The sequence below is a fragment of the Xenopus tropicalis genome, chromosome 3 (genome assembly GCF_000004195.4).
Source record: "Xenopus tropicalis strain Nigerian chromosome 3, UCB_Xtro_10.0, whole genome shotgun sequence".
Taxonomy (NCBI): Eukaryota; Metazoa; Chordata; class Amphibia; order Anura; family Pipidae; genus Xenopus; species Xenopus tropicalis.
This window is the reverse complement of record NC_030679.2, coordinates 137,589,568-137,606,153: the sequence shown is the minus strand read 5'-3', so window position 1 is coordinate 137,606,153 and position 16,586 is coordinate 137,589,568. Positions and strand designations below refer to the sequence as shown.

At 44.1% G+C, this 16,586-nt stretch overlaps 1 protein-coding gene across 1 annotated transcript; it reads left to right on the top strand.

Annotated features, from left to right (window-relative positions):
* Positions 1-1,127: 1,127 nt before the first annotated feature.
* Positions 1,128-13,759, top strand: raver1 (ribonucleoprotein, PTB-binding 1). Its single transcript, NM_001128048.1, is given in 14 exon segments — positions 1,128-1,380; positions 5,169-5,235; positions 5,346-5,809; positions 5,896-6,087; positions 7,068-7,197; positions 8,015-8,109; positions 8,470-8,581; positions 8,827-8,981; positions 9,122-9,215; positions 9,302-9,417; positions 10,645-10,722; positions 10,807-10,941; positions 11,741-11,824; positions 12,421-13,759. Coding segments are annotated over 14 exon segments (2,106 nt in total). The 5' UTR covers positions 1,128-1,143; the 3' UTR covers positions 12,568-13,759.
* Positions 13,760-16,586: the final 2,827 nt, after the last annotated feature.

Here is a 16,586-nt window from a genome sequence, read left to right as displayed (position 1 = left end):
TTTCTTAATGGAAACAAAGAGGAAGAATAGATGCTAGCATGTAAATAAAAGATACTAGGAGAATAAAGAGCTTGGGTGAGGAAAGGAGGCAAAATAGTTTGGGCCCCTTAGATCCCAGTCTGACACTGCCTGCAGGGGTTGTGGGGGCTAAGGCGCAGGCCTATTGAGGGGTACAGGGCCCCCAGGGGTGGCAGCACCCCCAGTCTGACACTGTTTTGGTTGGTGGGGGCAGGGGAGGGAGGATTTGCTGCATGCTGGGCCCCTTTTTGTGGCCCAATAGAGCTCCCCTGAAGCCCACCAACGCTGTCCCTCTCCTGCCCAAGCCGCCCACCCCTGCTCCTTTGTTTAGCCACAACTTCAAAACCAGACCTGGCTCCCCCGGTTCCGACACCTACGCGCCAGGCCAATAAAATACCAGCCAGGGGGCAACCCTAACCCCCAGTGACTGAGGGGAAGGATTTTTTTCCCCTCTGCTGCAAATTAGAGAGGCTTCAGATGGGTTTTTTTTTGCCTTCCTCTGGATCAACTAGCAGTTAGGCAGGTTATATATAGGCATTATGGTTGAACGTGATGGACGTATGTCTTTTTTCAACCCAACTTACTATGTTACTATGTTTCCCTGTCCCACTCCAAATTCCTGCTCTTTCTACTGGCTCAATTAGGCCTTCATAAGTGCTAAACACATGGCTAAATACAAAATATGCATTAAAACAGGCAAAACATTTTCAAAATGAGTTCAATTTATTATATTTGTTATTATTTAGCTCCCATTTAATGTAATGTAAACAAAAGTAAAAAAAAACAAAACATTTCCCACATAGTAAAAATCACTATTGGGAGGGCCACTGCCCCATAAATGTGCTCCCATGTGTTTTCCCTCATCCCTTTCCCAGAGGTACAATGACAGCTGTGTATCTATTACAACACGTTCAGCACTTTGGCCACAAATGTTCCACTCAGCCCCTTGCTCTGGCTTAACTGACAACAGGCCCCGCCCCTCTGTCGCCATGAGAACGGCATCGGAGGCGGGGTTGCATCTAAAAGAACCAATGAACGCGGGCTTCTCCGCACGGTTTAAACTCGACCAATGAGAGCTGACGCACAAGTGTTGTTCTTGAGGTAGGCAAGTTTCCCCTTAGCAAGATGGCGGCGGCCGTATCCGTTAGAGCTCGAACTGGTGAAGGGGGACCGGTACCGGTGGTGGGAAACCGGGGCTGGAGGACGGAACGGGACTCGGCGGAGTCTGTAGGGTCAGAGGAGCAGATGGAGTCCAGACTGGAGCCGCAGGAGATTCGGAACCGGGTGGAGAGGATGAGGAGGGAAGTGAGGAACCGGAGGAAGATTCTAATTAAAGGGCTACCCGGGGATATCACTAACCAGGTGAGTAGGGCTGAGGTACGGTGGGTCCTGCCTTCTGGGGTTACTGTGTGTAAGGGACAGTATCCCTTAAACTTTAGCTGATAAGCTGTTACTAGACTACATTACCCAGCATGCTCTTCAAGACTGGCCCAGATAAGCACTGTGTATCTTCTCTCCGGCCTCTAGGGTCGGTCACACATGCCCCCAGCCCTAACAGGTGTAGTAGATAAAATTGATATTTGTCAGCATATACACAAGCTATTGGAACCCTGGGACTCTTCTTGCCTTGGCAGGGGGTGCTGGGAGGTAAATAGTGTTCCATGATGTGTATATACTCTCCTTTTTGTATATAGATTGTAAGCTCTGTGGGGCAGGGAGCTCCATCCTCTTGTGTCTTTGACTCTTATCTAAACTGTATCTTGTGTTTATTGTTATACTTTGTATTTAACTATTATCTTGGTAAGTGTGATGGTGAAGACCCGGAGCTACTAGTAGCAGTTACTTGGCGTGGCTACTAAGAGACTGCTGAAAATTTACTGATAATTGTGTCTGTGTGTTTTAGCAGAGGCAATTCTCTGTATTGTCTATGGCAGTGGATTTTCTGGTGTTTAGTAGCTGCTACTAGTAGCTCCATGTGTCTTCGCCCTTATGTAATGGTTGGAAAGCATGGACAGGGCTGCCCTGCATTTTATAACTCATCATGAGATTGTGAAGACACACGGAGCTACTAGTAGCAGCTATAAAAATAGACCATGATGATTTACTGATAATTGGCTGTGTGTGTTTTAGCAGGGGCAATTCTCTGTATTGTCTATGGCAGTGGATTTTCTGGTGTTTAGTAGCTGCTACTAGTAGCTCCATGTGTCTTCGCCCTTATGTAATGGTTGGAAAGCATGGACAGGGCTGTCCTGCATTTTATAACTCATCATGAGATTGTGAAGACACATGGAGCTACTAGTAGCAGCTACAACAATAGACCATGACAATTTACTGGTAATTGGCTGTGTGTGTTGTCTATGGCAGGGGATTTCCTGGCATTTTCCATGACATTTTCCTTCTGTACCACTTATATATCTGTGATTTTATTGCTAGTTCCACTCTCCCCACATGCACAGACCCTGCATTATCTCATGGAGAGCCAACCTGTGGCTTTTGCAGCTGCTATGTTCCCCCCCCCCCAACCCCCACGTTTGGTCAGGATTGTTGGTCAGCAGTTAGTGCAATATGAGAAGGGACTGGTTCTACCCTGTCCCTACTGTCTTACCACAATAGTGTTCTCTGTGTAAAGCTAGACATACGTATACAGGTATAGACCTGACGTTTCCAGGATAAGGAGCCTTTCCATACATTCCATCACCGTACCATAAGTCTGCTAAAAATAACTTCAACATTAACCCCAATTGGGTTGTTTTGCCACCATTATGGATCCATGCACATTAGTTACCATGAAGTAGTAAAGCTTTGTTTTATTACTAAAAAAAAAAAAAAAAAAATAGATGGAAGATGGCCTTGCTGTTACTCTGGATAACGGTTTCTAGACCAGAGATACCATGTATGTGTGCAGGCTGACAATTGAGTGTATCCTTGTAGTCTATACAGACCCATCTGGAGAAGAACCCCCAATTGGGCAGGCCCCATACTTATAAGGCAGTCCTTTTCAAATGCTTTTGCTATGTCTTAAGGTCCCCATACACTGGCAGATCCGCTTGCTTGGTGATGTCGCCAAGCGAGCGGATCTGCTCCCGATATCCCCACCTACGGGTGGGCGATATCAGGAGAATCCAGGGTAATTTGATCGCTTGGCCCGTCATTATAATGACGGGTATAGGTAAAGCCGGTCCGGGGACCACATCAACAAGCCGATGTGGTCCCCGATCCGACTAGATTTTCGGGCAGGCTCGTCTGAAGTGCCCATACACGTGCCAGTTAGCTGCTGAATTGGTCCAAGGGACCAAGGGGCCTTTAGACAGTAACAGACTTACATAGAACCCAATAAGGCTAAATAGTTCTGAAAATGTAATTCCTCTCTACAGGATAATGCATGTATAATAACCAAATTGTGGGCTCAATGCAATAATTTTACCCCAGGGCATGATACATGTAGGGTAAGTTGCACAGGATGTTATGGAACCACCGTCATGTCTCCCAGTGGGATGTGTTTGGCTTGTGGCAGTACAGCCGGCTGTGCCCTGTGGCAGAGTGCCTAGATGTGTATGTTCTATAGTGGCCCAGGAACGTGGCACCAAATCCCATAGCTTAGTTTATATCCTGGGTAAAGCAAAACAAGCTGGAGTGAGTGTAATTGTTCTGCCCATTGTAAATAGACCCTCGCCCCACTGACGGCAGAACTTCTCCCATTTGTTCCAGTGAGCGCTTCTATCAGCTGCATTTGGCTTGTGATGGGGAAATGTCGTTGTCTCCTTTCAGGACAGACACTGGCACATTAACATCCATTCACTGTCTGCACAACAGCTTTCTGCCTCTCTATTGACTAGCATATGCCCCTTTCACTGGCCCCCTGACAATGGGATCCTTCGTGAAATCCATCCCACCCCCTCCTGAACCATGCACAGTGCTGTCACCTGACTGCCCACCTCACCCAGAATCATGCGGCGCTCTGTGCTTTCTCCAGGTCCAGAACCTGTCAATGTGCTCAGCATTTTCCCTTTTTTAATTCTCTGCTCAGTACCCAGACACCGATTCTATTTTGTGGAGCTTGTACTACATGCTAGTAGGGTAAACTCACTAAGGTGATTTTATATATACGGATTTTATATACCAAGAATCTTCAAGTCATGCAGGTAAACCAGGTCTGTAGGTCCCAGTGAAGCTTACAAGGCAAAGGTGGCCTTACACGGGCAGATTTATGCTGCCCGCTCGGGTCCTTCACACCACTTCGAAAGCCTATCTGTCCATGTATGGGGCTCTCCGGCAGGCCTACCCAACCGACATGTGGCCAAAAATCTTCCAGATGGGCAGGTTTGATTTTACCATTGGCTTTTTGATTACAATGACGAGACTACAAGCTGTCTGAGCAAGGACTGCATCAGATTGCTTGGCCTTAGGGCGTAACTATTAAATTAGTCTGATATCGTCCACCTCTAGTTGCCAAATGAGCAAGTCTTGTAGTGTATGGTTCCTAGCCTTGTGCCTTTATATGGTTACAGAACCTCTCAGTAACTGCTAATATCCTTATCATTTACAGTAGGGGGTACATTATCCCTTATAATACATGAGTGATACTCAGAGTTCCCTGTATAACTCAGCCTGCAGCCTTGTGCCTTTATATGGTTACAGAACCTCTCAGTAACTGCTAATATCCTTATTTACAGTAGGGGGTACATTATCCCTTATAATACATGAGTGATACTCACAGTTCCCTGTATAACTCAGCCTGCAGCCTTGTGCCTTTATATGGGCACAGAACCCCTCAGTGACTGCTAATATCCTTATCATTTACAGTAGGGGGTACATTATACCTTATAATACATGTGGGATGCCCAGAGTTCCCTGTATAACTCAGCCTGCAGCCTTGTGCCTTTATATGGGCACAGAACCCCTCAGTGACTGCTAATATCCTTATCATTTACAGTAGGGGGTACATTATACCTTATAATACATGTGGGATGCCCAGAGTTCCCTGTATAACTCAGCCTGCAGCCTTGTGCCTTTATATGGGCACACAACCTCTCAAACTTCTAATGGCATTATTTTCAACAGTGGGGCACATTATAAATGTAAATTAACCAAAAAAGACTCCTAAATGTTGCAATTGAGGTTAATGCTTTCTTTCTGTTCTGCCTTTGCAGGAAGTGCATGACCTTCTGGGAGAATATGAGCTCAAATACTGTTTTGTGGATAAATACAAAGGAACTGGTGAGTGCTGTGCCCCCTCCTCATACATCCTACCATAAATGAATGGGTATCCCTAGAACCATCTTGCATATGAAATGCTTATGCTATTTTTTTTTTTTTCTTCTATGTAGCCTTTGTAACACTTCTTAATGGGGAGCAAGCTGAATCAGCCATTCGCCGTTTCCACCAGACACACATACGTGACCGGGAAATCTCTGTGCAGCTTCAGCCCACTGATGCCCTTTTGTGCATTGCCAACCTGCCTCCTAATTACACTCAGCAGCAGTTTGAGGATCTCGTCCGCCCCTTCGGTAACCTGGAGCGATGTTTCCTAGTCTACAGCAGCACCACCGGCCGCCCAAAGGGCTATGGATTTGTGGAGTACATGAAGAAGGACTCTGCCTCCAGGGCTAAGTCTGACTTGCTGGGCAGGCAGCTGGGCTCTCGCACTTTATATGTTCATTGGTCTGATGTCAACCAGCTGACTTATGAGTTACTCCATTCCCACTGCCTACTGGTGGAGCAGCTGCAGGAGTGTGATATAGGGGATCTTAGGGAAGCCTTCTCCAAAATCTCCGCTCCTTCTTTCTGCCAGGTATGGATAGGGTTAGAAAACAATGAAAAGTATCCATTTTAATTAACATCATGGCCATTAATGACACCTCTTTTCATGCCATACAGCTGGCGTATGGGCAGGATGGTCAGTATAAGGGATTTGCAGTAGTGGAGTACGAGTCCGATACAGTAACTGAAATGGTCCAGCAGCAGATGGATGAATCGTCGGTAGCTGGGAGCAGAGTACGGGTATCTTTCTGTGCGCCCGGCCCGCCGGGGAGAAGCATGCTGGCTGCACTGATTGCTGCACTAGCAATGGTGAGTTTAGTATGTGACCGCAAGGGCAATGGAAAGTGGTGTCTCTTCACTACACCATGGGTGCCTAAACAGCTGAGGCTGCTTTTACTATTCCCCACAGCCCACACCTGTCTTTAGTCACATAAATTCCCTATGTTGACAGCACCACAGCAATGCATTCCAGGTTTTTATAGGATCTCCATTTCGCTAAAGGCAAAGAAACCAGTGCACCGCCCCCTCCGCAACCGCATCACGACCACGTGACTGAATTTTACGGTTCCTCTGTATCGCGTCCCTGTGATATTTGCAGCTACTAACTTTGGCCGAGTCACTTCTGTTCTCAGCTCGGATGTCAGTGATCAGAGACCAAGACTGTTGGCAATAGGCTAGGACTATGGGTCTGCTTCCGGCGGGCATGGGGCTGCTCACTGATATGCGAGATGGAAATGGCAGTGAGCAGATCTGGATGTGTTATGATGGGACACATTTTCAGGCATATGGGAGGGGGGGGGGGTCATTTGCAATAGCATGAAACAAAAAAAAAAAATGGGCCCAGGGGTGGTTTAGTAGACAGTGTTTCAGACCCAAGGCACCATTTAGTCTTGGCTTAGTAGCATGGCAGAAAGCAGCTGAGGCAAGAGTAGAAGGTTTGCTGTAATATGTCCATTTCTCATGGTCGATAGTGAATACTGACAGATCTAGTGACTGGGGGGCCTTAGGAGAAGCCTGGTTTGAGAACCTCTCGGGGGAAGTTAGATAATTTATAATCAAGTGGATCAACCTAATATGCCCTCATTTTGTACATAAGGGATTGTCTTGGGACCCTATAAAGGGGTTGTTTACCTTTAAAATTAACTTTTAGTATGACCGAGAGCTTGATATTCTGAGACAATTTGGCCATTCTAGAACATTTAACTGAAAGGTGAACCACCCCTTTAGGTGACTGGCACTGCTTTAGACGGTGGGTACTACTGATTAATGTTGTTGCTGTCTCTTTGCAGGCACTGAATCGGGGAAATGGGCTTCTCCCAGAGCCCAACATCCTACAGATACTGAGCAGCTTGGGTTCCCCAGCCACACTGCAACTCCTACTGAACCCTCTACTTAATGGGGCAGCAGGGAACAAACAAGGTGAGTACAGACCAGCTTGCAACATGGAGGTTATTGGTGCCAAAAAAAAAAAAAAAAAAAAGATGGGTTGTTATATATTATATGAACAGGATTTACTACTGAAGTACAGGGCTTTAAGCTGGCCATACATGCACCGATAATATCGTACGATATTCAGTGCGTGTATGGCAACTCGACGACTCGCCGATGGGGTGGGTTAAAAGATTTTACTCGGGCTTAGGGCTGAATCGGCAGAAGGAGGTAGAAATCCTATTGTTTCTACCTCCATATCTGACGATTCAGCCCTGAACATCAGTGAAGGTTTGGAACGATCTTTCGTGCGATGGTCGCACGAAGGATCGAAAATCGCCATGTGTGTGGTCAGATTTAGGGCTATGGCACACATGGTATATTCTCCATTTTTAGACTACATTACGGCACAGGTACTGGACCTGTTATGCAGAATGCAGGGGACCGGGGGGGGGGGGCCGTCCAGATAAGGGGTCTTTCTGTAATTTTTATCTTCTTACCTTGTCTACTGTAAAATCATTTAAATAGGATTGTTCTGCCTCAAATAAGGATAAATTATATATTAGTTGGGGTCAGGTATAAGGTACTGTTTTAATCAAATAAGGATGTTTTCCCTTTTTCTCTAATAAAACGGTGTCTATGGAAGACCCTTCCATTATCCAGAAAGTTCTGAATTACAGGGTTTCCGGATAATGGATCCCATGCCTGTACCGATAATTTGTGTTCTGATTCATGTAAATGGGACACAACATTGATGGTTTCTAATCTATCTATTTTTTTTTTTTTTTTTTTTTTTTTGTTACTACAGGACTTCTGGGAGCAGCCCCAGCATTACCTCTCCTAGCCAATCCTGCTCTCTCCACTGCCCTGCTTCAGCTTGTCCTGCAGGCACAAACTCCTCAGGTAGGAAACCAAACACTTTGCCATACATGCCAGTTGTGGCAGCACAACAATGACAAAAACAGTGAATAAGAATTTAAGATGCAAAAGTCTGACTCTTGGAAATGGATCATTTCAGGAAAATTGAATTTTTACACAGATCCTTATTTTCAAAGTGGGCTTTTGTATTAAATGCTTGAGCCCCTAGTGGTGGGATTCAGTTATTGCAAATGCCTGATACTAATAGTATTCTAAGATGTAATTGTATTATTTCCTGTATAATGTCAGTTTACAGTAAGTTGCCACAGCTGATCTCCCTCAATCTTGCATTAAATTCCTTTGCTAATCAATTGATTTGCCCATGTACTTTACATCTTTCTGCAGAAACCTGGTATTCTTGGTGACTCTCCTTTATCATCTTTGTATGTTGCCATGGGTCTGTCCCCCCAGCTTACACCCCAACCTGGAAAGAACCTGATGTCCGATTTAGGAGTTGGTAATTATTTTCTTCCATGTTCGTTGTACTTCCCTCACCATCTGGTTGCTAGGGTAATTTGGACCCTAGCAACCATATAGCTCCTGCAACTTCAAACTGGAGAAGTGCTTTACAAAATTGAAATAATTAAAAAAAAAAAAAAAAAAAAACACATACCGAAGACCAATTCCAAACTCAGAATATTACTCTACATAATACTGAAAGATAACGCAAGCACCTTTTACCATTTTTTTTCCCACCATTAGCTGGCCCAGTCCCTTCTGTTGGACTGCCCTGTGACCTGGGTGCCCCAGCTGCACAATCTTTCCTGGGGCAGTTAGGCCCTGAGTGGGACAGCCCCCCTCCTACTCCGGTTCTTGGGTCTCTGTTGGCTGGACTTCAGAAACAGGGAGATTCTGGGGTAAGAAAGATATATAAACTGTTCCCCTTTATATATTTACTGTTCCATTATTTGTAACGGTAACTAAGGTGCCTTTTGTAGAGAGAAGGAACCCAGTTTTCCTGCAGTCTCACTTGCTAAATATATGCCGCCTTTTGCAGATGTCCCTTTTGGGAGAACCTCCCAGAGATGTGAACATTCACAACACCCCGTTTGGGAACTATCCGAGCCAACTCCCCAGCAGCGGCGCAATGGGTAATTGGGCAGTGGGTTAATGGGTTGGCAGTTTGGAAGAGAAATTGAACACTGTGGATTAATTGTATTTTCTCTGCTTTGTGCAGGACCTCCCAGTAAACCAGCACCTTTTAAACAAAAGCCCATGGGGACCCGGAATGCAAGCGTTTCAATGCAGGATTCGTTGCTGACCCCAACTGATAGTTACTCGTTTGACTATCCGGTAAGGAGCAATAACTGGCTGTTCATGCATATTATCTACTATGTAGTTTTTCATTCTTATTGACTAATTGTGCCCTGTAGAAACCTAACTGGGTTTAGCAATTATTATGTACTTTAAAGGAGACGTGTAGCATGAATGAAACACCACTACCACCTAATCTTGTACGCAATAATGCCTGTGTAAGCTTTCACTCGGGGCTTAAAAAATTCCCCCTCATGTATTTTTATAGACTTGCTAGATCCCTGTCCATATTTCAAATGAGGGGTGGGCATGTTGTGATGTTTACCTGTCCGAGGCACAGGCAAAGGCAGGCTTCAAACCTTTGGTTCCCATTCTCCAGTGCAATGTGCTGGATCCCTTGCACAGACAGGGAAAGGGCTTTTGGAGTAATTTGCAATAAATCAGCCCAATTCCTCCTCAATTCCCAATTCCTCCTAAAGGAACAGTAACACAAAAAAAAGTAATTAAAATATAGTGTACTGCAGTCCTGCACTGGTAAACCTGGTGTGTTTGCTACAGAAACACTACTATTGTTTATAAATATATAAGCTGCTGTGTAGCCCTGGGGGCAGCCATTCAAGCTGGGGGGGAAAAAAGGAGAAAAGGCACAGGTTACATAGATAACTGATAAAACCCCATTATATTCTACAGAGTTTCTGTTATCTGCTATGTAACCTGTGCCTTTTCTCCTTTGAATGGCTGCCCCCAGGGCTACACAGCGGGGTATTTATATAAACTATAGTAGGGTTTCTGTAGCAAACACCCCAGCTGTACCAGTGCAGGAATGGCTGCCCCCGGGGCTACACAGCGGGGTATTTATATAAACTATAGTAGGGTTTCTGTAGCAAACACCCCAGCTGTACCAGTGCAGGAATGGCTGCCCCCGGGGCTACACAGCGGGGTATTTATATAAACTATAGTAGGGTTTCTGTAGCAAACACCCCAGCTGTACCAGTGCAGGAATGGCTGCCCCCGGGGCTACACAGCGGGGTATTTATATAAACTACTATAGTAGGGTTTCTGTAGCAAACACCCCAGCTGTACCAGTGCAGAATGGCTGCCCCCAGGGCTACACAGCGGGGTATTTATATAAACTATTGTAGGGTTTCTGGGGCAAACACACCAGTTGTAGCAGTGCAGGGCAATAGTACATTATAATTTTATTTGTAATTTTAAGTTTTTACACAAATATGTCAAACTTAATGTTGATATGGTTTCTTCCACCAGGATCTGCCACCCCATAGGTATTCCCAAAGCAGAGATCATATTGTGCCCAGCCTGGGAAGCTACGAGTCCCGAAATAAGGTAATATCTCTTATAAATTTGTTCTGATATTTATCTTTTTGTGCTGGATGGGCTGTGTTCAGAGTTACCCTTTCTCTCTCGCAGGTATCCCCGCCTTCTAGATTTCGGGAACGCAGTAATAGCATGCCGCCTCCTCTCCCTCCATTCAGTGCTGGTTCTCCTACTTCTTACTTTACCAGCGGCTTGCAAGCCGGGCTCAAACAGACCTACCTTAACAAAGTAAGGGCTCAGCTGTCCTGTGTGGTCCCCCATTCTGCATAATCAGTTTTTGCATTTCTGCCTGTGTACTGAGGCTTTCTGCGTTCTACCTGTCATGATTCACACACTATCCTAAATTCAGTGTTAATAAGCTTTAAACTGAGAGACATATTTTAATTGTGTAGGGTTAAGTGGGGATTGGGTTTTTTTTGGGGGTATATGGAGCTGAATGAAGTGTTTGATCCCATTGCTTCCAATTTGCATGAATATTTTGCTTGTTATCTTTTTTGTCCCTATAATCTGTCATATGAGTATAAGCTCCTGTGCCTTACTTGTATTCAAGTTAGGCCCTGGCATTTCAAATAGAAGCCCAAACAGCCCCCTAAATAGTGGTTTATGGCATTTGCCTGAATCGGCAGATTGCCAGTCCGGGCCTGTAGTGTAGTTTGAGCTGTAGCAATGCTTCCCATCTTAAGTGGTTCCCTGTTAACATTGTAGTTAAACATTTGAGCACTGAGTCTATACAAGCTGTGTGTGCCCTTAGTCTTCCTGTTATCATGTGCTGTATTCTGTTTCTGTACTTGCAGTTCAGTATTGCGGTCAATTCTTAAACCCCAACACTCTTTATTAGAGCTTGAGTTATTTATATATATATATATATATATATATATATATATATATATATATATATATATATATATATATATATATATATATATATATATATATATATATATATATATATATATATATATATATATATATATATATAATTATTCTACTATGTTATAGTCACAGCATCTCCTTTCTCTATGTGCAGGCAGTGGGCATGCCACCGAGCAGCCCCGGTGGAGTACCTCTGGGAATAGAAGAGCTCAGCCCCCCATCTGGGAATGTATTTAAGGTAAGCTGCACTTCTTTTGACTCCTATCACAGGAGGCAGATTTGGGTTTATAAAACAAAAACCAGACAACTATATTCATCTCCCCTTCCCCCAACACGTCTCATCTGTTCACTCAGATTTTACACGTCCTAAAAACCTACAGCCCCCTAGAATAACATGCCTTTCTCCTTGCATTCAGATTTTATTTTGTTTCTCTATTCCAAGCAGCTGAACTGCAGTTCTTTTACCGACTTCCTTGTCTAGTGTGAAGCTCCAGCCCCTTTTGCTTTCTGAGCCCACCTTTTTATTGAGGTGCCTACTGGGCATGCTCACTGCCTCAGCTCCAATTAAAATCAATCAGGCACGTGCAGTAGGCACCTCTTTGAGGATCATCATAATTGGAAAGAGTGGTGGTGTTTAGGAAGCAAAAGGGATGGAGCTTCACTAGACAAGTTGATAAAAGAGCTGCAGTTCAGCTGCTTGTGATAGAAACAAAATTAAATCTGAATGCCTCGGTTGGTGTCTCTTTAAGACTCCCTTTTGCCTTTACATTAGACTCTAAAGACTTTCATACCCTCTGTATAACATTTTCTGTAAATCTTTTTCTCCCCTCCCAGACTCCCATTGGAGCCCAAAAACGAGGCTTTTCGCACTTAATCCCATCGCCAGAGCCCAGCCCCGAGGGCGCGTATATCGGACAACACTCACAAGGCCTTGGCGGTCACTACGCGGACTCTTACCTAAAGCGGAAGAGGATATTTTAGCGCCAGAGTGTGCTCGCTGCCTTCCAGACGCAAAGTGCCGCTCTCTCCTACGCCATGAAAGGCTCTTGGTTTTTTTTCTGTTTTATGCTGTTTACAAGAGAAGCACCAGTAAAGGCCAAGATGGACGCCTGACTGTGCCAATGCACAGGAAATGCCGGAACGAGCGATTTTCACCATTTCCATTCTTTGCGCCTCGGTGTGACTTAGACCTAGTTTCTTTTCTTTTAAGTTTGCTTTTTGTTTTTAACTTAATTTTTAAGTGTCCTGTATTAGTTGAACCCCCTTCCCTTTTGCCGGCAGAGTGAGGGGGGTAGATTGTCTCTTTGTTCCAGTAAGCTTTCTTTCCTGAAATTGCTTTTTTAATTTATATTGTTTATTTTTTTGTTTTTTTTAGATCCACTGCTTGTAAAGCTCTGCCGCTTTCTCACTTTCCATCTGTCCCGGTCTGTTTTTATTGTGCTGCGGTTCAGGAGTTTTTTTATTGCCTTTCTGAGCCAAGCAGGCCAGTTGTTGTTTTTCTGCTAGCCCTTATTGTGCCTCCATGCAGAGCATTATGGGATGCTGCTTTAATAGCCAATGGCAGCTTGCAGCCTGCAAATCCAAAGGTTCTTAGCGTTGTTTGTGGATTATTTTTGTTTTTAATCCCCCTGGTTACACATGCACCTATCGGGCATGATGCCCACGTTCAGCTTTACTGCCTGCAGTTGCAATTGGTCCGTGCATAGATGCAGCTTGGGCAGACCCAGAAATCCTGCTTTACTCTCACTGCCCTGATGTAGGGGCCCAGTATCTGACTGCCTGCTGACTGCCTTATTGTACTGCAACTGACAGCTTGTGCATATTGGCCAGCTAGTGTATTGCCCCCAAGGGGGGAGGGCATTGAGTTAAGAAAATGAATATACTGGGATCATTTCTGTATCTTGAATGATTTTATCTTTTGCTTTATTCCAGGTGTTTATGAATGTGTTTTCCTCTTTTTAAACTGGTACCCCCCCCCCCCCTGTTGTCTTGGTATAGCTGAGCAGCTATTGGTGGGTTACATCTGATTGTCCCCCTCACCCCCTGGCATTTTCCCAAGCACTACATCCACCCCCTCCCTGTACCCTGGATCTGCTTCTGTCTGATATGTAAAGTGTACAGAGTCTGTTATCTCTACCAAATGTAAATCTATGTATAAAGTGTTTGTTCTGTATGCCTGTCTCTGTGCCTATCAATGCTATAACATTGGCTTCATTTTATAACAGCCTGTCCCTTAGGGCAAAAACACACGGGCGATTAGTAGCCGCAACTTTTTAAAAAGTCACTGACTATACTGCGCAGTGAAAACTCGCAAGCGTTTAGGCGCAGCAGCTTCTATTATATCCTATGGAAGAAAAGCCCCTGCGATTAGTCACTGCGACGAACTTCATTAAAAGTTGCGGCGACTAATCGCTCCATGTGTCTTCGCCCTTAAGGCTAATGTCCCACGTAGAGACTAGTCGCCTGTGACCGATGCCTGCTACTGCGGGCAACTAATCTCTTTGCAGGAGGAATTAGTCACGGGGCATCTAATCTGTGTCGGACATTGGCCTTAAATCAGAGATTGATTCAGATCTGCCGTTTCCACAAGCTGCCATTGGATTATAACAAAGTGCCCCCTTAGCGGGTACTGATCCTCTGTAGTAACATTACTACCCAACGCCGGCACCCTGTCGGTTACAACCCATTTAAACGGGTGGTTCCCCTTCCAGTTAACTTTTAGTATGTTATAGAATGCCCTAATAATTTTGCAATTGGTCTTCATTATTTATTCTTCGTAGTTTTTGAGTTATTTGCCTTTGTTCTCTACCTCTTTCCATCTTTCAAATGGGGGCTTACTGGACCCCAGCAGGCAAAAAACTATTGCTGTTTTATTTACTTCTCTACTCATTCACTCCCTCTACAAATACTTACTCCAGTCTTATTTAAACCGCTGCCTGGTTACTAGGGACCCTAGCAACCAGATAGCTGCTGAAATCTCCTAGTGGAGAGCTGCTGGGGGGGGAAAAAAAGCAAAATAAAATAGAGTATCACTGTATACATCATACTAAAAGTTAATTTGGTGATGAACAACCCCTTCAATACGGCCGCTACCCCGGGGCACTTGTTTAGAAATGAAGAATTTTTGTAAAAATGATAGCTATTTATATATATATATTTGATATCTCCGGTCCCGTCGGTGTAATGGAACCCTCTGGAGGTGGCGCTGGCGGAGACCGGGGCAGAGCCGGGCATTGCCCTGCAGGATCAAGCCACACACTGCCTTACACTATGAACAGCTTTCTCACTTTTTATATCCCACGAGGTGACCTCTAAACTGTGAATATTTCACTTATTTTTCTTTTGTGTATCTTTCTCTTTTAAAATAAACACTGCCTGTACAATGCGTTGCCGGACTCTGACCGCCGTGGGGCTGATCCGCGCACATCCGTTTGGCACAAATTTCACTTGTAATGATTTTATATATAAATATAGAGGTTTTTTTTTTCTCGATGTAAGTTTGAATATGTACCAATCACAAGCGGAGGAGAATTTGGTTGAAGAGAGATTATATAAGTGCTGGGTGTCCTGCTATACATATCTATATATATCACTGCTGTGAAATGAGAAAATAAAATTGGTCAAGAACGTTGGCTTTTTTTAGTTTCTTGATCTTTTTAACAGATTGACCAACAATATCTTAATTAAAGGGGAAGTATATAGGGGGGGCAACTGATTACTGTACACTGGGGATCCCCAACTTTTTTTTTTTTTTTTTTTTTTTAATTGTGAGCAACATTTCAATGAAGAAAAAAAATCTGGGGAGCAACACAAGCTCAAAAACTTTCCTAGTAGGTGACCAATAAGGACTCAGATTGGTTAATTAGTAGCCCAATGGGGATTGGCAGACTACTAGTGGCTCTGTCTAGCAGTACACATGGTCTATATGTCATAAATGGGAAAAAATGGGCACCAACTTTGAGGCCACTGGGAGCAACATCCAAGGGGTTGGGGAGCTGCGTGTTGCCCCCGAAGGTTGGGGATCATATATCTTCCTGTACCATTAGCTAGAGATGAGTCCTGACACTGGTAAAGTGGTACTCTCAGGTATTAGATGTTAATGGACCCTTAAAGAAACAGTATCACCAAAAAAGTAATGTACTGTTGCCCTTCACGGGCAAATGTGTGGGTCAGAAACTCTACTATAGCTTATATTAATAAGGTAGGGTAGCTATTCAAACTAAAATTGGGTTAAATGGCACAAGTTACATAGCAGATAAGCTCTGTAAAATACCATTGTATTCTACAGAGCTTGTTATGAAACCTGTGCCATTTAAGCCAATTTCAGTTTGAATGGCTGCCCCCATGGTTATTTTATATAAACTATTATAGGGTTTTTGTAGCAAACACATTTTATCAGTACATTATATTTTAAATACTTTGATACATTTTAGGTTTTTTTTATTACTGTTCCTTTTAAGGTACAGAGTGGAGCCCAGTAGCATTTGCACTATTGAACTTAAAGGAATACTGCCATGGGAAAACATGTTTTTTTCAAAACCCATCAGTTAATAGAACTTCTCCAGCAGAATCCTGCATTGTAATCTGTTTTTCCAAAGTGCAAACAGATTTTTTTTATTTAATTTTGAAATGTCACATGGGGCTAGCCATATTCTTCATTTCCCAGGGTGCCACAGCCATGTGACTTGTGCTCTGATAAACTTCAGTCACACTTTACTGCTGTGCTGCAAGTTGGAGTGATATCCCCCCCCCTCCCAGCAGCCGATCAGCAGAACAATGGGAAGGGAGCAAGATAGCAGCTCCCAGTAGGTATCAGAATAGCACTCAATAGTAAGAAATCCAAGTCCGGCTTGGGACTCCTCCAGTTACATGGGAGTAGGAGAAACAATAGGTTAGCTGAAAGCAGTTCTAATGTGTAGCGCTGGCTGAAAGCTCAGACTCAGGCACAATGCACTGAGATGGCGCCTACACACCAATATTACAGCTACAAATACATTTGT